This window comes from Hemitrygon akajei, chromosome 13, assembly GCF_048418815.1.
Source record: "Hemitrygon akajei chromosome 13, sHemAka1.3, whole genome shotgun sequence".
NCBI classification, from domain to species: domain Eukaryota; kingdom Metazoa; phylum Chordata; class Chondrichthyes; order Myliobatiformes; family Dasyatidae; genus Hemitrygon; species Hemitrygon akajei.
The window spans coordinates 33,332,517-33,358,115 of NC_133136.1; the positions used below are offsets into that span (position 1 = coordinate 33,332,517).

At 37.6% G+C, this 25,599-nt stretch overlaps 1 protein-coding gene across 1 annotated transcript in view; it reads right to left on the reverse strand.

The window, feature by feature from the left end:
• Window positions 1-617: 617 nt before the first annotated feature.
• fgf10a (fibroblast growth factor 10a) overlaps window positions 618-25,599 on the reverse strand; it is a 157,667-nt gene continuing 132,685 nt past the window's right edge. Inside the window, exons 3-4 of the mRNA XM_073064376.1 lie at window positions 8,968-9,071; window positions 618-2,093 (exon numbers count right to left, since the gene is read on the reverse strand). Coding sequence (XP_072920477.1) covers window positions 1,875-2,093; window positions 8,968-9,071 — 323 coding nt within the window. The 3' untranslated portion in view covers window positions 618-1,874. The remainder of the gene's footprint in view (window positions 2,094-8,967; window positions 9,072-25,599) is intronic.

Below are 25,599 nucleotides of genomic sequence, written 5' to 3' on the forward strand. Positions count from 1 at the left end.
GAAGCATTGATCATGTGCATAGTCAGAGGCTTCTTTCCAGGGCTGAAATGGCTAGCATGCGAGGGGACAGTTTTAAGGTACTTGGAAGTAGGTACAGAGGGGATGTCAGGAGTAAATTTTTTTACGCAGAGAGTGGTGAGTGCGTGGAATGGGCTGCTGGTGACGGTGGTGGAGGTGGATACGATAGGGTCTTTTAAGAGACTCCTGGACAGGTACATGGAGCTTAGAGAAATAGAGGGCTATGGGTAACCCTACGTAATTTCTAAGGTAAGGACATGTTCGGCACAACTTTGTGGGCCAAAGTGCCTGTATTGCGCTGTAAGTTTTCTACGTTTCTACGTTTAGGGTGAGAGCAGAAAGGTTTCAACAGGACCTGAGTGGACAGGTTTTAACACAAGGGTGAGTATGTAGAACAAACTGTCAAAGCAAGTGTAGAGGCAGGTAAAATTATAACATTTACATTTGCATTGCTACAGCAATAGTAAAGATTTAGGGATAAATAGGCCCAATGCAGGCAAATGCGATTTAGCTCAGGAGTGGCAGACAGAAGTGAGTTGGTCTGAAGGGTCTGTTACTAGACTGCATGACCCTGAGTCCATAACTTAGATACACTGATCCATATTTTGGAGACAATCAGCTTTATTAAAAAAACAGTAAAGTGGACAAATGGTTTTCACTATGCAACATAGAAAACATCTTTTGTACAGTTAGTGATCAAGTAACAGTTTAGACGCCTGATGTGTTGGACAGAAACGCCAGGAATGGTACAAGTTAAATAATAATGAAATACCAGCAATAAAGGGGTTAAATTTGGGAAGAAATCTACAGTCCATCTTGCCAAAAAACTTTTCTTCATACCAAAAATACTATTCCCGAACAACAAAATAAACAAACTATTTTACAACAACCAAGTATGAAGAGAATGCAGCATCAATATTAATCTTAATAGAAATATCTTTAGAAGTATTTAGAACAAAATACAATTTAACTACTAGTGTTTTCTACTCACACTGCGATAGGAGCTTAATGCAACTCAGTGTGTTACAATGAAAAATGGATGTATACTGGCATTTTTCTTTAGGTTGCTCCATCAAAATGAATCTAGTTTTGAACAAAACAGTTGAGGACATTTTAAGATTAATATACTGTGCCCTAATCTTAATACTAATTTAATTATAAAGTACTGTATTTGTTTTCTAGAGATTATTTTCAATCAAGGTTCAATATCAAGTTTAATCTTGCAACAATATATTTCATGAAGGTTTACAGGCTTTGTAAAGAAACAGTTTACACATTAAGCTTAGAATTGATAAACTGAAGAGCAAATCAAGACTCATTTTGTTAGAGCAGATTAATATCTCCTGTATTTGTTGGGTCCTGTCTGTTGCACTGAAGTGCAGTACAAAAACAGTTCTTCTCACATCTGATCCAAAGTGCTTCCAGATAAATGCGTGTTTAACCATTCAATGGATAATCATGCTTGGGTGAGCATATGTCTTTGATATGGGTTAGGACTCCATAAATAACATCTTCTCACGAAGATCATTCGACATTGTACAACTGGATTGTCTCTCGTGCCTCAGGTTACATCACAAGGCATTTTGACATTGGCTGCCAATGAAATAAGTTCTCATCAATTTGCTTCATTCTTTACTGGCATGGAAACCCCTTGTGCCAGTAACGATCATTTGAATATCAAAGGCTTGTTCCAAGTTTTACAAGCAGATGTCTGAGAGTTTACTGCCTGTGCGCCGATAATGTTCTTCATTAAGACTTCAACACTTTAATAGAGTCATGCGATGCAAGGAAAGAAATGCAGTGTTGAATTAAGACCAGGACTCGTTAATGTGGTGCTGGCTGCATCTTCGCTGATTCTAGTCTGATATGATAGAGACTTCCTGCCTCACCACTATTGGCAGAAAATGGGCTGATGGGTGTTTCCGTCTTGTTTTGCGTCCTCTCCGTGGAGCCCCTTTTCCATTCAAGGCCACAAACATTTGCTGTTCATTGTGTTTCCATTTCATGGAAGCATAGGTGTTGTAACCATTCTCTTCTATCCTTTCTTTAAGTTTGCAGTCAATGTTAAAGTCTTTCTGCAAAACAAAAAACAAGCAGTTGCAAGCATAAATCTTCACTTTATTATCTGTGCTTTAGTGATAATGAATTTTGCAATTTATCGAATACTTTTTCAAATTAAGATCTGGATCATATTCATCAATGTTAGTAAAGCAAGTTACAGATAAATAAATATATACCTGTATCAATTTAAAGTCCTAGAGGTTCATGGTATTGTAATAAATTAACTTTACAGCTAACACGAGGAAATCTGCAGATGCTGGAAATTCAAACAACACACACAAAATGCTGGTGGAACACAGCAGGCCAGGCTAGTCCTGATGAAGGTTCTCGGCCCGAAACGTTGACAGTGCTTCTCCTTATAGATGCTGCCTGGCCTGCTGTGTTCCACCAGCATTTTGTGTGTGTTGTTTTAACTTTACAGCTTGGTTGTTCAAACACCATTATCCATCTGCTATCTAAATGGAGAAAGACTGCTGCTGTGGGAAGTACAGAAGGTTACATCCAGAATACTCTGCATATTTTTGGTCCTCTTGTTGAAGAAATGATATAAAGTCAATGGAGAAATTGAATATAGATTATTTTTAGAAGGCGTACTAGATGACATAGGTGACGGGGTGGAGATATGTCGCGATCAAAGGAGGTGTAAGGTGCTCCTTTCCACCATTAGCGTGAAGATCACCCTTGGGCAAGGTGTAACACCTGCTTAGTGCCCCGCCATCAGGGTTACGTGAAACCATGGGTGCAGGTGGTGGGTGGTCATATGAGCAACTGGTGCATATCACAAGTCCTGGTTATGTGACCACTGACCCCAGGCAATTACTGAAGAGTATTAATAATGGCTGGATTCATCTGTGAAGACACTGCCCAGAAGAAGTCAATGGCAAATCACTTCTGCAGAAAAATTTGCCAAGAACAATCACGTCACATGGCATATAATGATGGTGATGAGGCATAGATAAAGACGTTTTCTCAGGGCATAAACGGCAAATATGAGGAGAACATAACTTTAAGGTGTTTGGAGGAAAGTGTAGGAGAGGATGTCAGAGGTAGTTTTTTTAACAGGGAGTGGTAGGCACATGGAATGCACTGTTAGGGATGGTGATGGGGCATTATGATGATATTAGGGACATTTTAGATAGGTACATGGATGATAGAAAAAATAGAAAGCTATGTGGGAGGGAAGGGTTAGATTGAACTTAGAGTATGTTAAAGTGTCAATACAACATCATGGGCCAAGGGCCTTTACTGTTCTATGTTCTATGTTAAACAGATTGTTATGGCAGACTCTTATAAATTCGTAAAAATGCTCTCTTCAAGATATCCTGACTGGTTACATCATGGCCTGGGGTAGCAATTCCATTGAGCAGCAGCTAACTCAGTCAGAACTCTCATCTCCACTGAAGTGCTGCCTCAAGATTCAAGATTTTCAGTAGACAAGTGCAAAAGAGAATGAAATACAGTAATTGCTACTCCAGATCCAATGCAGCGCAAAAAACACAATGGATAGCTTGTATACACAGATTGACTATGGACATAAAATGACACCAGATACGGGAGTGTCTGTACACAAGGCGACCCTGACAGGAAATGATAAAGTAGTGGTGGTTGGGGTGTGGAGATCTTGATCAGCCTTACTGATTGGGGAAGTAACTGTTTTTGTGTCTGTTGGTCCTAGCGTGGATGTTACGTAGCTTCCTGATGGTAGTGGGGCAAATAGTCCAAGAGCAGGGTGGGTGGGATCCTTCATGATATTGCTGGCCTTTTCTGGCATGTTTCTTTATACGTCCTTGTTGGTGGGTTGGCTGATGACAGTGATAAGTTGGAGAGTTTTGATTATCAGGGATCCCCACCAACCACAGTATCCTGTCTTCTTACTGCTACCATTGGGCAGGAGGTCCAGAAGAGAGGAGTCCCATACCACAAGATACAGGAACAATTACTTTCCACAACCATCAGATTCTTGAAATGACGTGCACAACCCTAATCCTACCTCTACAACAGAACCCAATATGCCACTTCTTGCACTACCATGGACTTGCCTCATGTTTTAATTCTGCATTGAAGAATTATTGCCGTCTTATTCTCCTTCTCTGTCTTGTATAATTTACACTCAGAAGCCACTTTATTAGTCACAGGAGGCCCCTAGTAAAAGTGGCCACTGAGTATATGTTTGCGGTCTTCTGCTGCTATAGACCACACACTTGAAGTTTCAACATGCTGTGCATTCAAATATGCTCTTCTGCATACTACTGTTGTAATGCATGGTTATTTGAGTTACTGTCAGCTTCCTGTCAGCTTGAAGCAGGCTGGACGTTTGCCTCTGACCTCTCTCATTAATAAAGTGTCTTCACCCACAGAACTGCTGCTCACTGGACGTGTTTTGCTTTTTTGGACCATACTCAGTAAACTCTACAGACTGTTTTAAATGAGAATTCCAGGGGATCAGCAATTTGAGATACTCTAACCACCCCATCTAGCACCGACAATCATTCCACATACCATATATCACATTTCTTCCCCATGTTGAAGCTTGGTTTGAACGACAAGTGAATCTCCTGACCATGTTAGTGTGCTTTTATGAATTGAGTTGCTGCCACATGATTGGCTGATCAGATATTTGTATTAATGAGGTGTACAGGTGTACCTAATAAAGTGACGACTGAGTGTATACATAATTTCTGTGTTTTGTCTGGATCTATGTGCCTGAAATACAAGCACATGTTTCATCACACCTGTACCTTACCGTACTTTCACATAGGCCAATAAACTAGACTTGATTTGACTTGACACTGGGCTAATTCCTTGGATAAGGGGGCCATTCTATCATGAATAGTAAAGGAAATTAGAGTGATATTCTTTGGAGTTCATGAGAGTAAGGGATATCGAAAGACATAATATCCTGCTGGGGCTAGAGAGGATAGAGATTGAGATATTTCCTCTAGTGGGAGAATCTCAAATGATGTGACGCAGTTAAATTTGAGGTGCATGGGGGGTTCTTCTCACAGAGGGTGATGAACCTCTAGAATTCTCTATGCTGGAGTTTAAAGAAGCAGTAGATAATTTTTTGAAAGTTGACAGAATTGATGTCTGAACAATAAAAATAAGCCTTTAACCTCTCAGTGTAACTCACCGTGGCCCTTTTATTCTATTTATCCACCTGCATCGCACTTTTTCTGTAGCTATAACACAATATTCTGTATTCATTTTTTTTCCTTTTGTACTACCCTGATGTATTTATGTATGGATTGATCTGGATGGAATGCAAACAAACGATTTTCACTGTATCTCGGTAAGTGACAATAATAAACCGATTACCTTGACTAAAAGTGTGCAGACTGATTTGCGAATGGATGGTTTCACTCAAAATGATTGCTCATGCGATTTATTTCAGGTAAAATTATTTAGGGCCAGATGATCAGGAAATCATATCTTATGTTCTGTGGTTAGACTCTACCTGCTTTGACTAGCTGTAGTTTTGCCAGTTATCTACTAAATTGAATGGAGATGAGATTTTTGATGAAGATATGTGCGGAAATTCCTATCCTAAATTAATTGTTTGAACTTCCTCTCTTTCTCCATTGACTAATAACATACAAGTTAACTTCTTGTATTTTTCCATTCTCTCAGTCAGGATTCATCAGTCCATATACATGCATCTCTTGTTTTCTTACCAGGTCCTCAAACATTGGAACATCTCATTCAAGCTTGACAAAATTTGAACATGGTCCTATAACCTAATTTTTATCTCATGTTCCTTTTCATTTTTGGCAATGCTTCCCACTGTGAATCGTCTCTAACAAATAGTAAATGCACGAAAGCAAATGCCTTTGCATTACATCATGTTTGCGTGTCTCATAAAGCAATGACTAACTTTAGGATAGCTTGATCATTTTAACCATCTTAAAAAGTCAAGTTGAAATACAGTATTTCTTGACTGACTACTGTTGCTCATAAAAATGGATTAAAATACAAATAAAATAACCGTAAGATATAAAGTTCAATGAAAAGAAAATGAAATAACATTAATTTGACTCTTGAAGACTCGTATGACATTATTTTCTTCAGAATGATCTTGTGGATAAATTGCTCTCAGACTGCAAATTCATTGCCAGAGGTGGTCTTTCAAGTTCTACTCCACAGGGAGGGTTAATCATGTTAAATAGAGTGTGACCAGGGTCACGATCTGAAAACATCATTTAATGGGAATAGCAATCAGAGAACGTGTATTAGATAGAATAATTCAGCTATTACAGTTGTATTGCCAAGACTTCGAGAGCGAGCTGCATGAATGAATACAAATACATGGCATTTATTTCAGACATACAGGTAATAGTTGAACCATTTTCATCATAGCTTTTTAACAGTGTTAAAACCATTACATGGATAGCAGAATGGTCCTCTTGTGGGATGTGGGAAGGCAGGGAGACCTCCAGTGTCTCTGATAACCTTGCCTGCATGATAGGTCATGTCTAACCAATCTTATAGAGCTTTTCAAGGAAGTTACGAGGGAAGCTGATGAAGGCAAAACAGTGGATGCTGTCCACATGGGAGGTTGGTTGAGAAGGTTCAATCCCCTGGCATTCAAGATGAGGTAGTAAATTGGATTGGACATTGGCTTTGTGGGAGAAACCAGAGAGTGGTGGTAGATGGCTGCCTCTCATAATGGAGGCCTGTGACTAGTGGAGTGCTGCAGGGAACGGTGCTGGGTCCGTTGTGGCTCATCATCTATAAGGCTTGGTGTAAAGTAGAGTTACAGGGGGATGTGAACCAGCGAGCCAGAACAATTAGTGGAGGCAGATGTTCATAAGACCTCAGACAAAGTCTGGAATCAAAAGGTTGAGCATGGTGCCACCAGTGTCCTGAGCTGTGTATATTTCAATGCAAGGACTATCTTAGGAAAGGTGGATGAGCTCAGGAGATGGATCAATGCCTGATTATGATGTTGTAGAAATTAGTGAGACTTGTTTGCAGGAGGGGCACGACTGGAAGCTCAATAGTCTGCCCTAACCCATTTGAGGTTGCTCAGCAACAGTTCAATAAGAACAAACTTTTTGGTTTAAGTAACATTACATTTGATGAATTGGAGTGATCACATGGTCCTCTTGAATGTAATTTTTCACTACTGACTCCAGGACTCCCTTTAAATTAAATAGATTTGAAAAGCCTTGTAAATATAATTCTCCAGATCTCCTCTTCGAATTGCCACTTCTTAAGTTTTTTAATGGATTTAAGTATTTTCAGTCACACATAATTATAATTATGAAAATAGAAAATGCTTAACATTTTTTGGCAAGTCAGACAATATCTGTGGAGAGAGAAACAGAGTTAAAATTTCAGGTCATGAAATGCACAAGCCTGAAAAGATCAATCTGTTTTTCTTTCTCACAAGTTGTTGCCTGACCTGTTGAATCTTTTCACAATGTTCACATTTACAGAATCTGGATTATTTTGCTCATGTTTGACAGTTCTAGTTGTTTTAAGCAAAAAATCTCAAGCGCAGACCACTACCATCTTACAGACAAAAGAAATTGGCTCTGGTTTTCTTTAAAATACCAGAATTTTCATGTGGGCAACCTTGCATTTCTCCATATTAGTGTCAGGAGATTTGAGACACCATGAGAATACAGAAATAATTAAGTTCTTGATGAGTGTTTGGTGTGGCTTTGCAAACTACATAAATTCCTCAGCCCTTGTGCTAAGGAACTTTCCTTCTGAACTTGAGCCAGGTTGGAACCAACACAGGATCAGAGCATTTAATTTCATTCGAAAGGAACTGATGCAAGGGAACAATGTGTGTACTGGGTCATTTATACGTTTCAATAAACTAGTCTGTTTCAGTATTTCAATTGTTTTGGTGTTTATTTCAGAAGGGAAAAGAATATTTTTACTGTATGAAGAATGCCAAATAGATTTAGGCTTTTCCATTAAGAAAGTTTCAAAGGTTTTGATAGCTTTGACAACTGGCTAAGCAAGGAGGCACACCGAGCCAGTTGTTAAATTTATTAATAGCTTTGGTGTTGCTGTATGATTAGAATTATATTGAAAGGGCTGTACTGTGATTCTTAGATAGATAACAAATGGGCATGGAATCTCTTGCAAAGAACCATCTCAAAGTAAGTGAGCACTTAATAGCTCAACACCTAATCCTATGATAATGGTGGTGAAAATTGATTTGATAATTTAAGTCATCAAACATACATAATTCAGGTTACAACTGCAGTGTCCACAGTACTGAAGTATTATTTTAGTCGTCTTTATTCTGCTTGCATATTCAGTTTATAATTTTGCATTATTTTCAAATTAAGAATTAGGGTAACTACCATTCTGCTTCGATTGTTCTACACTCTACAAATGACTTTCAATCATCCGGCCTAGAAGGAGGGGTGAATCAAATGTGATTACTACTCCAAACTGTTGCTCTGAAGGCAAATTCAATTAGTTTGGGGTGCATTTCTGAAGTTCTGAGGTCATATATGAAGAATGTCCCCTTGGAGAAAGAGGAGGTTCCACTCAATGGATCTATAACTGAGTATGAGCTGGCATTTTCAGGACAAATAGGGAATAAAAACCGAATAGTTTTTTAAAAAAAATTTCAATGCATTAAATAGAGGAAAGGCTTATTTAGATCATAGAGTACCCCTGAAGCCACAAGAGGGCTAAAGTTAACACAGTAATTTTTCAAGCAATTAGTTCAATTAAACCTAATCTAATCAATCCAACCAAACCAGCAGTAATCCGACAGTTGTTATGTTCTGTGATTTAGGTTTTGTCTTATTTAAAAACTAAGTCAATTATTGACCTCATTATAATCTGTAGATAATGAAGCCATTAATCACAGTAATCTCTGTTAAATACTTTATAATTGAAATACTTTTAAAGAATACTTACTGAGCCATAGATCTTTCCTTTCTTGTCCATAGCCAAATAATAATTGCTGTTAATTGCTTTAATAGCCACAACCCCGACTTCCACAGAAGTAATTTTCAGTATACCTGAAACAAAACACAAATGATTTGTTACCATACTGACTATAGTGGAGGAGTGGTATTTCAGAGCAAGTAGTTTATTAATTACTTATTCAAATATGGAAAAAATCTGAAAAATAACTGTAACAATATCACTTTGCACCTGAGGCACATGTGCACTATAGAAATAACAACGGCAGTTCAGGATGTCCTGGAAATCAATTTTGGTTGGCATTATTTCATTCATAGTTTTAATTTCCTTAAAATATACTGAAGCAGATTAAATAAATGTCCAAAGAAGTAGAAGTTTTCTTTCAAGTCAGCATACTAAACAAAGACATATTTAGTTTTAAACAGAAAAAATCCGCAGATGCTGGAAATCCAGAGTAGCAAACATGAAATGCAACAGGTCAGGCAGCATCTATGGAAGGGAATAAACAGTCAACATGTCTGTGAATCTGTTGCATTATTTGATAAGCAGGAATGCCATATGACTATACAATAGGATGACAATCAAATTCTATATCCAAATTTAGAAAAAATGTAACATGTTGCTTGCATGAAATACACACAATTTCCCTTGTTTTAAAAAAAGCAGAGATAAAAAGCAATGAAAATGTATATTTAATGAAAAACAACTATAAGTTTCATCTGGTAATACATTTTCATTATTTTCCTGATCTCCTTACAAGTTTCGGTGTTGAATCAACTTTGGAGCTTTGAACTCAAATGTTCCGTTTCCTTTTGGGACTTGCTACTCACGGTCTCAAACCTCCAATAGGTCCAACTCACAAACAATTTCTTTATCGAATGGTTCAAAATTCAGACTTGGTTCATCTTTAACAGAGATCATTTGATCTGAATTAAATTTTCAGATTTTTATCACTAATTTCAACAAATATCACTTGGTTCTACAAATCTCTGTGTGAGCTCACCTTAGTAAATGCACTAAGAACACGAACACACTCATTTTGCTTAAAAATGTGTTCTTTCTTGGATACTTCTGCAAAGACAATGTTGCTTAACTCTTAAGTTAGAGTTTCAAAACACTGCTTATTCACAATTTCATTGTGAGTTCTACTAGTGTGAACTTGTGATGATGTTCAGGGTTGTTCTGTACTTTCTCAAGAAATAGGCCAAGTGATATTCATTAAACACAAGAATTCTTGAAATGTTTTAAGCGCCCTTGTAACACTTGCCTCTTGGCAGCTTCCTTCACAATTTGACTGAAACTTCAGCTGATTCACTTGAAGTCAGATAATATCAAGGAATTATATTTGATACAATTTTATTCCAGAAAGTTTCCCAAAGGGCAAATATGGGACATTGTCAGAGAAAAACTCTTTAGGTAAGTCCTAAAGAGCAAATTTGGACTCAATATAGTTTGGACAGATATGGACTAAAAATAGTCTGTTCAGCAGTGGTTCAGGAATCCATGTTCTTTCTACTTTGACAGACCATTGGCTAGTATGATAAAATTTAATTTTGCACAGAAGTCTATAGTACATCTGCTTTCTGAAAATGTCTAGTCTGTGATTGCAAAACCATTTATGAAGGATTATTCCAATTGCTATATGTTCTTAATACTTCAATTGTTGAACAATGATTTGATCGATACAAGGCCGGTAGAAAAGGCTTACCATGATTGCTATCATAGAGTCATAGAATACTAGAGTGCAGAAACAGGCCATTCGGCTCATCTAGTCTGCGCCAAACCGTTAATCTGCCAAGTCCAAATAGCCTGCACACTGACCTTCATACCCCTTCCATCCATCTAGCTATCAAAATTTCTTTTGGATATTGAAATCAACCCCACATCAATCACTTGTGCTGTCAGCTCATTCCGTATTCGCACTCCACTTGAACCTATAGCTTTTGGTTGTAGTCTCACCCAACGTCAGTGGAAAAAGCCTGATGCATTTACCCTATCTCCCAACAATCTTCTAGTTCTAGGGAATAAAGTCCTAACTGATTCAACTTCTCCCTATAACTCAGGTCCTTAAGACCCAGCAAAATCCTTGTAAATATTCTCTGCAATCTTTTGATCTTATTTCCATCATTCCTGTAGGTAGGTGACCAAAACTACACACGATACACTAAATTAGGGCTCACCAGCGCCTTATACAATTTCAGCATAACACCCCAACTCCTGTGCTCAATACATTGATTTATGAAGGCCAATGTGCCAAAAACTTTCTTTACAACCCTATCTACCGTTCACACCACTTTCAAGGCATTATGGATCTGTTTTCTTAGATCCCTTTGTTTTACCAGTCATCATGTAAGACCTACCCTGACTGGTCTTCCCAAAGTGAAATGCCTTGCTCTTGTCTGCATTAAATTCTATCTGCCATTTTTCAACCCTTTGTTCCAGTTGGTTCAGATCCTGTTGCAAGCTTTGATGGTCTTCCACCACATGCCCACTACAACCCAATCTTGGTGTCATCTGCAAATCTGCTAATCCTGTTTACTACATTATCATCCAGATTGTTGATATAGATGACAAGCAACAATAAACCCAGCAGCAATTCCTGTGGCACTCTGCTACTCAGAGACCTCCAGACAGAAAGCCAATGATCTACAGCCATTCTCTGGCTTCTTCCACAAAACCAAAGTCTAATCCAATTTACTACCTTGTCTTGCATGCCAAGCAACTGAACCTTCTTCACCAACCTCCCATGCAGGACCTTTTCAAGGGCCTTGCTAAAGTCCATGTAGACAACATACACTGCCTTGCCTTCATCAACATTTCTGGAAACTTACTCAAAAAACTCCATAAGATTGGTTACCATGCACGAAGCCACATTGACAATCGTTAATTAGCCCCTGTCTATCCAAATACTTCTATATATCCATTCCCTTAGAATAACTTTCCAACAACTGATATCAGGCTTACCGGCCTATAAATTCCTGGCTTATTCTTTGAGCCTTTCTTGAACAATAGAACAACATTAGCTGATAGCTCTCCAGTAGCTAGGAGTGTTTTAAATATCTATGCTAAGGCCCCTTTTATTTTTATATTACGCTCCCACAACGTGTGAGGGAGCATATTGTCAGGCCCTGGGGATTTATTCATCCTGATTTGCCTTAAGATAACAAATATCTCCTTTTCTGTAACCTTTATAGGGTCCATAACCTTGCTGCTGCATTGCCTCACATCCATAGACACTGTGTCCATCTCCCAAGCAAATTCAGATGCAAACAATCTATTTAAGATCTCCCCCATCTCTTTCAGCTCCACACATACAGTAGATAACCACTCTGATCTTCCATAGGACCAATTTTGTCCCTTGCTATTTTTGCTTTTAATAAATCTGTCTTAGCCCTTAGGATTCTCCTTCCCCTGTCTGCTAGGGCAACCTCATGTCGTCTTTTAGCCCTCCTGATTTCCTTCTTAAGTGTTCAGATGCATTTCTTATATTTTTCAAGTACCACATTTGTGTAACACCCTGGGAAAGGTTTCACTGCTGATGTAATGGTTTTTCTGTAGAAGCAGTGTTTGGGTTGTGGTGAGAGGTAACGGGTGCTTTGGAATGTGAGCTGTCCAATGAAGGGAGTGTGTTTTTTGTGTTTTTTGTGTTTTTTGTGTTGTGTGCCTGGCACCGAGGTGAGCTGGGTCTTTTGTTCGGTGGGAGATGAAGGGAGAAAATGCCGGAGAGAAGAGATCGGAGCGGGGCCATGATCCAACGAAGCCCGAGGATCGGCGAAGGGGAAACCGTGAGCACCAACTTGTGCACGTTAGACTGCTTCATTAAAATGGGTTCTTTTCTTTTTTTTTGTTTTTTCTTACTAACCCTTTAGTCACATTAAGAATCATAATGCTAAATCATTTAATTGCATGTGTATACTGTCTGTTATTTCATGGAACTTATTTGTAACAGGTTAACGAATCAGGCAGCATCCACACAAATGGGGTTTCAGGATGGGCTTACACCTCAATCTCACATGTTTGGCGGAGCCAGAGATTGTTGTCCCTAGCTGACAGAACTAGAGTGTTTCATTTGTTTCTGCCTTCCTATACCTTCTATGCACCTCCTTCTTTTTGTTGACCAGGGCCTCAATACTGTATCTCTTGAAAACTAAGGTCCCTAAACCTATCAGCTTTCTCTTTTATTTTGACAGAAGCCTGCAAACTCTGTACTCTCAAAATTTCACTTACCTTTGCCAGAAAACAACTTGTCCCAAAGCCACACTTACCAAATCCTTTCTGATAACATCAAAATTGGCCTTTCTCCAACTTAGAACCTCACCTCAAGGACCTGCTCTGACTCATTCCCTGACAGGAGATCAAGTATTGCACACCCTCAGTGGGACTTCTATGTACCATCTTTCCTGAATCCACCTGACCAACTCTTTTCTATCCAGCCCTTTAACAGTATGGGAGCTCCAGTCAATATGTGAAAAGCTAAAATCACCTGCTATCACAGTCTTATGTGTCTTGCAACAGTCTGTAATCTCTCTACAAATGTGTTCCTTTAAATCCCACAGACTGTTGGGTAGTCTATAATATTAACGTGGTCATACTTTTTCTTATTCCTCAGTTGCACCCATAAAGCCTCACTAGACGAGCTTTCCAGTCTGTCCTGACTGAGCACTGACTAGTATTGCCACCACTCCCCCTGTAATCCCTCCCGTTATATCGCATCTAAAACAATGGAGCCATGGGACATTGAGCTGCCAGTCCTGTCCCAGTAACCAAGTCTCACTAATGGTAACAACGCCATAATTTCATGCGTTAAAATCTCCCGTGCATTTAAATATACTCAGCTGGCCTGCTGTGTTTCACCAACATTTTGTGTGTGTTGTTTGAATTTCCAACATCTGCAGATTTCCTCGTGTTTGCTCAGAATATTAGTCCTATCTTGCTCAACCTTTTGATTCTTGACTTTGTATATAGGTGTAAGAACACCATTCTCCACAAATACTCCTCTATCTGTTCTAGTGCACTAGTTCCTATCTCATGCAGCTCTAATTTAACCCTTCCCCCTCCTCCCTGTGTGGCACTAGCAAACCTTCTTGCTAGGATATTAGTTACCCTCCAGTTCAGGTGCAAGCCAGACTTAGTGCCAGAGTGTCATAATGACTATTCCTGTGTATTCCATATGAAGTTCACCAAATTCTCTTCTTTCTGCTTGTTTGATGCACCTCGTTGCATCCAAAATGCCATTGTGATGTATTGGGTTGAATGGTAACTTTCTTGGGTAAAACAACCGATGGAACATATCACATGCTTCCTTCTCAAAGCTGCAAAGTGATCTTGCTCTTGCTGATGATGTGAGAAGCAAAATTTATGTTCTTTTCTCTTGCCCATTATTCATCCTGTGGTATATTACTGTATCTACAACACAATACTGCATCACTCATCATCTTCAATTCATGCCTCCTATAGTATCGAGTAAGACTGTCTTCAATTTCTCAGCCTTCAACATATGCACTTTGTGGCTCTTTGCTCTACATCCATTTTTTATATTTCTTCAACAGTTGTTGCAGTGTTCTGAGCAAGATTGTAAGATCTGGAATCACGTGGAACACTGAACCAACACCTAGCTATAAAGTTAGTTGTGTTATATTTTCTTTCACTCTTTTTATGCATTGCTGAAGGCTCTTAATGTTTTCAATGTCAACAACCTTTAAATTAAGATATTTTACTTTTCATTACAAATGAAGATGCTTCATGCAATTTCCTGAACTCATCATCCAAAGTTAGATGATTTTCTTTGCTCTTGACAATTAACAGTTTATTGTAATTACACAATCAATGATTTAGTTTTTGCAAAATTATCTATCAATTTAAAATGACAATTGAAATAAAAAATGAACTCACTAATTATCTCATCGTACTTCTGGGTTTTGACTCAAAATTAAAAATTACAGTTATTTCTGGAAACTTTGGATTAATCTTCCAGATAATGCACAAGTTAATTCGCTTTGCTTTTGATCCAGTCTAAACCAAACTATTTTTTTATGCTTGCAATTCTTCACGATATGAGTTCTAACAATTTCATCTTCTCCTTCAATCTCCATGATATTTACGACACATGCATAGTTTGGAATGTGAGTTCAATGGTTTTTAGCTTGGTCACACATGTTGAGGCTCCCAGTATTATTCATTCGGGCAACCAGATTCTTCCTTTCTTATTCAATGGTAATATCCTGGGGCATGCTCCATTCTGCTGATATATTAAACACAAAGTACACTGCAGATGCTGTGGTCCGATCAACACATACAACCAAGCTGGAGGAACTCAGCAGGTTGGGTAGCATCTGTGGAAACGAGCAGTCAATGTTTTGGGCCGATACCGTGACGAAGGATGCTGCCCGACCTGCTGAGTTACTCTAGCTTGTTTGTATATGCTGATATATTAAGTCTGCTGCTCTCCTTGTCACCAATTTTTAAGATTTTCATAGGTCAATTAAGACAATGTAAGTGTATATAAAAGAGGTAAAAGAATAAAAAAAACAAATACAGAAATCTGGAAAAAACAGAAATGCTGGAAACACACAGTATGTCAGGCAGCATCTGTAGAAATAGAAGTTGAGCTGATTCTTCAAGTTGGATTCTTTGTCAGGACCGGGAGAGATAATGATGAAGGAATTTTGACCTGAAATATCAACTTAATTTGTTCTTCCACAGGAACTTGTGACATGCTGAGTGTTTCCGGCAATTTTTGTTTTTATTTTATATCTGGCAATAATTTATTTACAAGGCAGATAAATGTGGTTAGTCTTCAATCTTCTGCTACAGACTGCTAGTTCTTTACATTGTTTCAAAGCAGGCACCCTCATGTGACGTCCTAGAAAGTAAAAATGGTAACCAGGTACGATTTTCTGTTTAAAGTGACATCATCTGTACATGTATCAAAAGTGTGAATTAACAATAAAACAGTTTTTCACATTTTTTGAAACATTTCAGCCCTGTGTTACTGCAATCACTTCTTGCTTTTTTACTTGAGACTGCTCGCATTAAAGCAAACATACTGTTTGTCATCTGACTTACATACATGTCCACTTCATGACGTGATGAAATAATATTTTAGAAACATTATCAAATGAAGTCAAAACGGAAAAAGGACCCAATTTTCGGAGCCTCTAAACCTGCTTGCATATTGTTTTGCTTTGTTCTGGATTATTGATTAATGAACTTAATTTGTGGTCTTGTGTATTTGTTGACACATAGAATGCAGACTGATAAGAAACTGAATTCTGCAGTGACAAAGTAATTTTCTTTGTTGATGCATTCATATTTCGTAACAATTGCAACCAACTGCAGGCAAATGGTAAAATTCAGCAGAAGTCATGGGAAACAACAAATGGTAGGTGGTAGCAATTTTAGCTAATGATTTCTCAGATTATCTTGTGACTCCTTGGGGCTTAAAGAGATATACACATCACATGCTCCACTTTTGTGTGCAAGAACTACTGTGGGCTTGTTTTAATGTGTTATATTTGAGCTATTAATAATTATATTTAACTTCAACATAAGAGTTGCACATTTTTAATCAAGCATAGTATCAAGTTAATTATTATAATTTTAACCATCTATTTTGTCGCTTTGGAGGAGGAAGATATCACTTTCTTGTCATAACTGGTCATCATTAAGATCACACTCAGTACAGACATCATTGCCAAAGATAGAGACTCTGATCTGATCGATGTTCCATAACAGTTATGTGTACTCCAGAAGTTGACAAAATGCAAGAACACAAGAAAAAAGGGAGTAGGAGCAGTTCCTCACGTAGCAAAGAAAGCCGGCACATCATATTTCATTGTATTCAGAAGATAACGAAAGTACAAGTTAAAGTACAATAAACAACATTGGAGTAGAGAATCTAAAATGCTGTTTTAATAGTCAGATGACCGAATAAATGGCTGGATTGAGTAACAGGTGCTAGCCCAAATTCATAGCTGGCCAAATAGAAGTAGTGAGTTTGCTCTGTCTGATCGAAAGGCATTTTGCCAGACTGTATTGGTGTAACATCAGACTAGTTTCAAGACAAAAGCAATTTTATTTTTCACTTTGGATAGCCTCTGTTTCTGCTCCTTCAGCTTCGACTGAGTGTAGGTTCTGCCGCAGAAGCTTTCCTGAATGAAGAGGGCTTGAGCTTCAATCCACACAATCAGATCATCTGAGACAGGCACTTGATTCCAATGCTGCTGTGAAGCAGAACTGTAGGAGTAAGGGCCACTTCAACTTTAACTCCTGTAACACCTGATTCTTGTCGACTAATGTGAATAATAATTCATTTATACAATGTAGATTTAATGCTTTAACAAGTTTGTCAGTTAAATGTACATTGATGGATTACTCCTACTTCAATGATTTTAAAAAGTAATTGCTCAATTAAATTTTTTACCCTGTTCAATTTTATGTGCTTTATAAATATTGCATTATATGTGACAGGTGTCCACAATAGATATTTCACCCACCTACGAGTGCGTTTCATTATTAGGTAGGTTATGAGGTCAACCTTGTTTGAAAAAATTTCCACATATTGTATCTATTATACATCTTTCACTTACCACTCAGAACCTAACCCAAATTTTTTTTATGAAGATGTCCTTGGCAAACCTTCTCTTATTGGAGAGAGAAAAAGAGGAACCAGTAAAGTGATGTGCTGAGTTTTAGTTAGAATGATTTTGAAAAGGTTAGTTTTGTAAATTCATTCCTTAGATTAAAACAAATAGGAACGGGCAATAAAAATCACTATCTCTGATGTTTTGACTTTGGGAGTGGCCTTTTATCATGTAAAATTGTCAAAATGTGTTGATATTTCTATTGCTCAATGGAATTCCTATTGAACAATGAATAAATCAATTATTTACTAAAATCACTATCTCTGGTGCTTTGATTCTAAGAATGGCTTTTTAACTGATGAAGAGTTATAGAAATATATTGCCATTTCTATTTGCTCAATGGATTTCCTATTGAGCAATAAATGAAGCAACTATGTCACTAAAATGACACTTGTTTATGCAGATATTTGGAAGATGAGCTCCAACTGTCACTGATATATTACTTGAAGCACGAGAGTATAAACTTCACATAAAACAAAAAGAGAAAGTCTCTCCACAAATTCCATTCCTCAACACACAACATCATTCCTTGACAATAAAAATCTGCAAGAAGAACATGGAAAAGATGGTTTATTTTCAAAAGCTTGGGCAGGCATTCATGACACAATTCACCACTGCACTGGACCAGCACAGCCTTTAGATCTCTGAGTAAAAGAGTGCTTGAAGATAAAGACCACAAGCTTGAACAAAACATGATCTGCTGGGCAGTAATTACCTTTACCCTTCTGAATGCCGCTGGAGGTCGGATCATTTAGGGCAGGCATTTCAGGTCATTTGAGAGGTATTACCAACACTCTCTCTGCAAATAACAAAAGCACGGTAACAACCTGATCTCAGTTATCTCTTCCAGGCCATCACCTCAGCTCTGAGACTCTAATTTCACTCAGCTTGCTCTGATCGACATGCTATGTCATCGATATTCCGAACACCGAAGTCTTGAAACAGGTATTTTGTTCTGAGCCCGTCACAGCAAAGGGTTGTCAGAAGTACAGAGTAAATGATCCAAGGATGCTTTCAAAGCCTCTTTTAAGAAGTGTAAGGTCCCGTTCAACTTGTGAGAATCTGAGCCCCATAACAACTCAAAATGAAAAGGGAAGCATTGGGATGGCATTAAGAACCTCAAGTATCTATATTGGAACACATGGAAACCTGGTTGAAATGGTGGAAGAGGCCCTCGACATGCCCTGTAGATACTAGCAGCCACCTCAGAATCCAAAGAATTAGACTGCATGATCATTAGATATTGACTATGGAGTGGAGGCTACTGGACAGACAGTTCAGATGTCTGCACGAATAATCCTGAGGACGAGAGCGCAAATCACATTGTGGCAGCGGAAGAATGAATGCTCACAATAAAAAGCTGATATCAGTCAAACAGAAAATAGGCTTTGACAACCCCCAACAGACTAAAAATCTCCCTACCTTGGATGTACATATTCAACCTCTTCAGCTCACTGGGGGAGAAAACTCCAAACAATTGTGACCCCGCAGATGATATCATTGAATTAATACAGTTATAATTTCAGAGTGAACACTGATACCAAGGGAGAAACTAAATAAAAATGGTTACCTTCTCCAAGTACATTAAACCTCCCTCTACTGAATTACACATAATTTAGAATAAAGTCTGAGACATAAATTACATGCTAATCTAGACATTCCACATGAGAATCTATTTGTTCTTGTATGAATTATACATTAATTGGAACATTCCCCTTGTGAACAAAATTAATTTTGGTACATGAATTATATACTTATCTTAAATCTCGCCATTTGAATGGCTGCGGAAATTTTACAAATGAATAGCTAATTAGTTGTGACCATGAGGTATTGCCTAAGGAGAAGGAGGCTACGAGATAGACATTTTATATGTCTGCACTAATAATCCAGAGAATGAGAGTACAAATCCTATTGTGAGAGCAGAAATATTTTGAGTTCAGTTCAAAAATTTTCTTCCCCTGTAGTATGAGTCAACCTGATTCCAATGCACATACTATATATATATGTACAGTATATCTATTACATCTACTGTATATATCACAACAATCTTCATTTGAATTAGTGTGTTCTTGATAGGTGATTTACACACTAATTAGAATAATTAATCAGTCTGATGCTGATGTCTTTTACAGAATAAACAATCAAGTGAATCAGTCCCACCCTGATACAAGAATTATACACCAATGAGAATTTGATCATCACACTTCAGTTATGCAATAAACAGAATAGTTCCCATACAAATGAGGCCATTTCTTATACACAAAATAATCATGACATTCCTCAAGTAAATCTGTCATTAATCAAGTCTTTGTTGATTTGAATTAATCAGATCCCGGTATACTATTGATTTATTCACAAATCAAGCTACTCTGCATATGAATCGGTCCAATCTTGATTTATGAATCACACACTAATCAGAATAATTCTTGTGCAAGTCAGTTTAATTACAGTACACAAACAGTCACTAATCAGAATGTTCCGCCAGTGAATCTGACTGATCCAAGTATATGATTTACTCACTAATGGGATGTGTGAATCTATTCAAACCTGATGCATAAAGTGAAGCATGATATGTGATTTCACACTAATCAAACTATTTTGCAATGGATTTCTGTAATTCTTCTAGGCGAATCATATAATAATCAGAATTCTCCCCGCTAAAAGCAATCTGACACTGATTCATGAATTACTCACTATCCTGACTGATTCCTTTGAGAACCAGGCTGATCCCAATTACTATTCATGAACAATACAATAATCAGAACATCCCTCAAGTGAATTAATGTGAACTTGATATCTGATTTATACACTGATTAAGATGTTCCACACATGTCTGATGTTGGATATGAATGACATACTAATCTGATCATTTATCATGTGGAACCATCTATTCGTGATACACTAAATTACTCACGAATCAGATCGCACCGTGTGTGATTCAGTCTGATTCTCATACATAATTCACACACTAACCTGAGCAGCTCCGATGTAAAATTGACAATGCATGAAACAAATTCTTATATGAACATAACTCCTTGAAAATCAGAGTCAGAATCAGGTTTATTATCACTGATATATGTCGTGGAATTTGTTGTTTTGCGACAATAGTACAGTGCAAGACAAAAATTACTCTGTTACTAAAAATAATAAGTCAAGTTTATTGTCATTTAACTAGAAACATATATACCATCAAACGAGACATTTCTCCAAACTTGGCTGTAAAGCACAGTAGTACACATAGCACACATGTAACATACAATAACTTATGAAAGTTAGGATAATATCTACAGACGAATTACAGGTATAAGCAAGTGCATAAAGTAAGTATTGTAAGATACAGAACAGATTATCTGGTGACACTTTGAACGGGATGTGACAGGGAGTTCAGAAGCTTAATGGTCTGAGGGAAGAAACTGTTTCTCACCCTGACCATCCTTATTTTTATGCATCGTCATGTCCTGCCAAAGAGGATGCTGGATGGATGGATGGGACTCCTGATAATACTAAGTGACCTGCATACACAGCACTCCTGATGAACATCCCCGATCGATGGAATAAGTAAATAAATAGCATGAAAGTGAGACAGCAGGATAGCCTGTTTTATTAAATTAGTCTGTTTTTGATATGGAGATCCATGCTAATCAGAATAATCCTCCTGTGAAATCAGTCTGATCTCAAATAATGGAACTATACGTTAGTCACTTCATTCCACACGAATGCATCCAATCCTGAAGCATGATTTATTTACCAGTTTGGAAATGTCTACATGGATCAGATTCATGTAAGCTATCACTTATAAACTAAACAGTTTATTTAATCTGTAGTTCACTCTGATTTCGATATAAGGATTTTGCAATTGATGCATCATTCCTTATGCGTATATTCCCAGGCCTCTTTCCCCTTCTCTTTTCTCACTGCTGCCATTAGGTAGAAGTCACAAGAGCCTCAGGACTCACACCACCAGGTTCAAGAACAGTTACTCCCCCTCAACCATCAGGCTCTTGAACAAAAGGGGAAAACTACACTCATTCTACTTCTCACTTTAAGGAAACTTTCTCTTGTTATTTCATGCTTGTTATTTATTGCTATTTATTTATATTTTCATTTGCATAGTTTGTTGTGTATTGATCCTGTTTACAGTTACTATTCTACAGATTTGCTAGTATGCCCGCAGAAGGAGAATCTCGGGGTTGCATGTTGTGACATATATGTATTCTGATAATAAATTTTACTTTGAACTTTGAAGTTTGATGCGAATCTTTCTGTTCTGTTGGATATATCACATATTATTTATTCCATGTCCCATGGGAATCAGTCTGGCCTGAATTATGAATTACAAATGAAACAAGCAATGAGACTGACCTTGTTACGAGATGTTCTCACTAATCTGTACATAACACTTTGTGAGGTGGAGACAGGAGAAGCAGAATCTGTAACAAAAAAATTTACTGACAGAGAGCTAAGCAGCATCTGTGTGGTGGCGGGTGGGGGGAAGGAGAGCGAAGTAAGTGTTGATATTTCAGATCAAAACCGTGCATTAATGAGCCTGTCATGATATGGGGGGGTTACTCAGTAATCAGAATACTTGCCACTTGAAAACAACACTTGACTGAGATTAATCCCGATACACGGACAACATACTTAGCATCGCACCTGTGATTAAGTCAGAGCCTTATATGTGAATAATTCACTTAAAGCCGTACATAATCTGGTGTGAACTAGACTGCTCTTGATGCAGGAATCCACATTATTCAGATACTAAGGACAAGAGATTTTTCAGACGCTGGAAATCCACAGCAACACACACACACAATGCTGTAGGAGCTCAGCAGGCCAGGCAGCAGCTATGAAAATGAATAAACAGTCAACTTTTTATGCTGAGACCCTTTATCAGGACTGGAAAGGAAGGGGGAAGATACCGGAATAAGGTGGGTGGAGGGGAAGGAGTACAAGATAAAAGGTTATAGGTGAAGCCAGGTGGGTGGGGGAGAGTGATGAAGTAAGAAACTGGGAGGTGATGGGTGGAATAAGTAAAGGCTGAATGATTCCGATGATTCCTGTTAGTATACGCGAGTGCATCTTATCCAGGTACATGACTTATACTTCCCTATGCGATAATGATAAATGATTTACATAGTGATCAAATTTTTCTGCCCAAGGTACCTTCCAATCCCAATCAAATCATTGTTTACGTAGACCTTTCTGTTTCTAATACATAAGTCAAACGTAAGTCATAACAACCCCTTGTGAATCAGTCTGACCCGATGTCAGAATTACACAAAAGCTAGATCATCTTCTGTGCAATCTGCACACTAATCAGTGCAAAACTGTTTGATTTAGTCTGCTTTTCCTATATGGTTGACATACGAGACATAATATTTCCACTGAGCTTCCATTTGACCCCGAGACAGATATTACACACTGATCAGAACACTCCTCTTGTGAATGAGATTGATCAGACATATAAAGTGCTCATAACTCAGGTGACTCAATACTGGAATTAGGCACCTATCAAAACATCCAATCAGTCTGATGCTAATGTAACATCTAAACACCAATCATTTGTCATGTGAACCATTTTGTTCTTCATATATGAATTATGCACTTATCAGAAAATATGCAAAATGAGTCAAAATTATTTCTGGATATGAATCGCATACTTGTCAGAATACACTGGTATATTTGCTCTTGGTATTGAAGATTCAGAATAATCAATGCAGTCCCTGTGTGAATCAGACTGATCTGATACATGACTTACAACTAATCAAATTATTCTGTCTGTGAACCGGATTCTGGTAGAGGAATTATGCACAAATCAGGATATTCCTTATTTGAATCTCTTGACAGACATATCAAAACTGTTGATACAAGAACTGGGGTCTTTCTACATGTGAATCAGATACTAATTAATGAATTTCACACTAGTTACAATGTAACCTTGAGTAATTAGTTCACATTTGAGATGTGAATTATAAAGTCCTGGTGTGAATTAGACTGATCTTGAAACATACTTACAGTGAAACCAGAACGTAAGCCTTTGTGAATCATTCATAGATTGTATACTATTCGGGTTATTTCCCCTTTGAACCAGCTTGGCATATAAACTAGACACTATTCAGGTTGTACAATCCTAATACATCAAAGATATATGAATCAGAACACAACTCTTTGTGAATCTGTATTCCTTTCTGAAATATATACTAATTGTCATATGATGCTTTTTGATCTTGATAAATTAGTTATACGCTGATCAGAAATAAAATTTGTCTGAATTATAACAGAAAATGCTAGAAATAGATAACAAGACAAACAGCATCCCTGGGCAGAGAAACAAAGTTAACATTTTAGATCAGTGAGTGAGTACACAATACTCTGATCCTGATATGTAAATGAGAATGCCCAGTAAAACTGTGAGATGCCTATATGTGAATTTCACACACATTGTAATAGTCACTGAAATAGTCTGATTTTGATGTGAGATTTATTTGCTAATCAGAAAATTCCCTCTGAATATCACTAAGATTGTGATAAATGAATCTGAACTAATCAGCATATTCTCTATGTTAATCAGTATGATCTCGATATATCCATTACACATTGATTCAAACAGTGAATCAAATCAGAAAATGCTAATAGGTGTCAGTCTGCCAAAAGCAAATAGAAGTAATGCTTTAGGTCAGTCATCCATCTTTGGAAGCATATGAGTCAGCCTGGACCTGAAATCTGAATCAAACTAAATCCAATCCTGATTTATGTATTACTCATTATTGCGTGCATTGCCCATGTGAATCAGTCAGATCGTGAACACCAGTTATGCATTAATCAGAAAAGTCTTTGTGTGAATCAGTCTGAATTTTGAACATTGCATTATTTGGGATATTCAGCATGTGAGTATATCGGATTTCGATACATCATTTACACAGTAGTCAGCGTGTTACTCCTCGTTCTCTACTTAATTGTTGAATTACATACTGAAAGAACCAAAGCTAATGGGTGAGATTAGGCTCTAATATTCCTTATGGACCTGCTGTCTAATCATTTTCCATTGTTCTCTGTGTGGCCTTGACTTCCACATTTGTGCATCACTGCAAACGTAAGAAGTGAAACCGGGATAGGCCATTCAGCTTCTCATGCCTCCTCCGTCTTCATTAAGGTTATAGCTTCTTTCATGCACTAAATCCATCTCCCTTGAACCTCTTAATACCCAAAGGCTCGTTGATCTCGTTTTCAAATATACTCAGTAACTGAACATTTTTTGGGGGAATAAAATTCCAAAGATTCATTGTCCTGAAGATGAAGTAATCTCTTCTCATCTCTGTTCTGAATGACCTATCCTTATTTTTAGTCTAATGTCCCTAGTTCTCGAAAACTCAGGTGAGACAAAATATCATCTCACACCCAACCTGTCAAATCTGGCAAGACTTCGTATATTTCAATGCAACAGAGAAATACAGAACGTGCTGGATGTGAGACATCAATGCAATGAACTTTCTGCTCCACTGCTAATCTCATCAAATGAACTTCATATACAGCCTTCACAGTCATAGAATCATACAGCATAGAAACAGGCTCTTTGGTCCACCATGTATATACCTACCATTATGCTTATCTATAGTTACACTTGTCTACATTAATTCCGTATCTATCTATGCCTTGCTCATTCCAAGTACCTGTCAAGATGCCTTTTAAATCTAATACTACTCCTGCCTCTATCACCTCCATTGGCCACTCATTCCAGATACAAATCATTTGGTGATTCATTTACCCTTTAAGCCCTCTCTTTCTCACCTTAAATCTATCCCCTCTAGTTTTGGACGCCCTACAGGGACTGGGTATGATCTATAATGATATATTGATTTTGCTTTTCATTCAATTAATATGAATGTTTCTAATTTACATCTGTTAAATGTGTTTATATACATTTTTTGAATTTTTTAATTTTTTAATTTCTTTTTTATTTATATCTATTTTGACTTTTCTT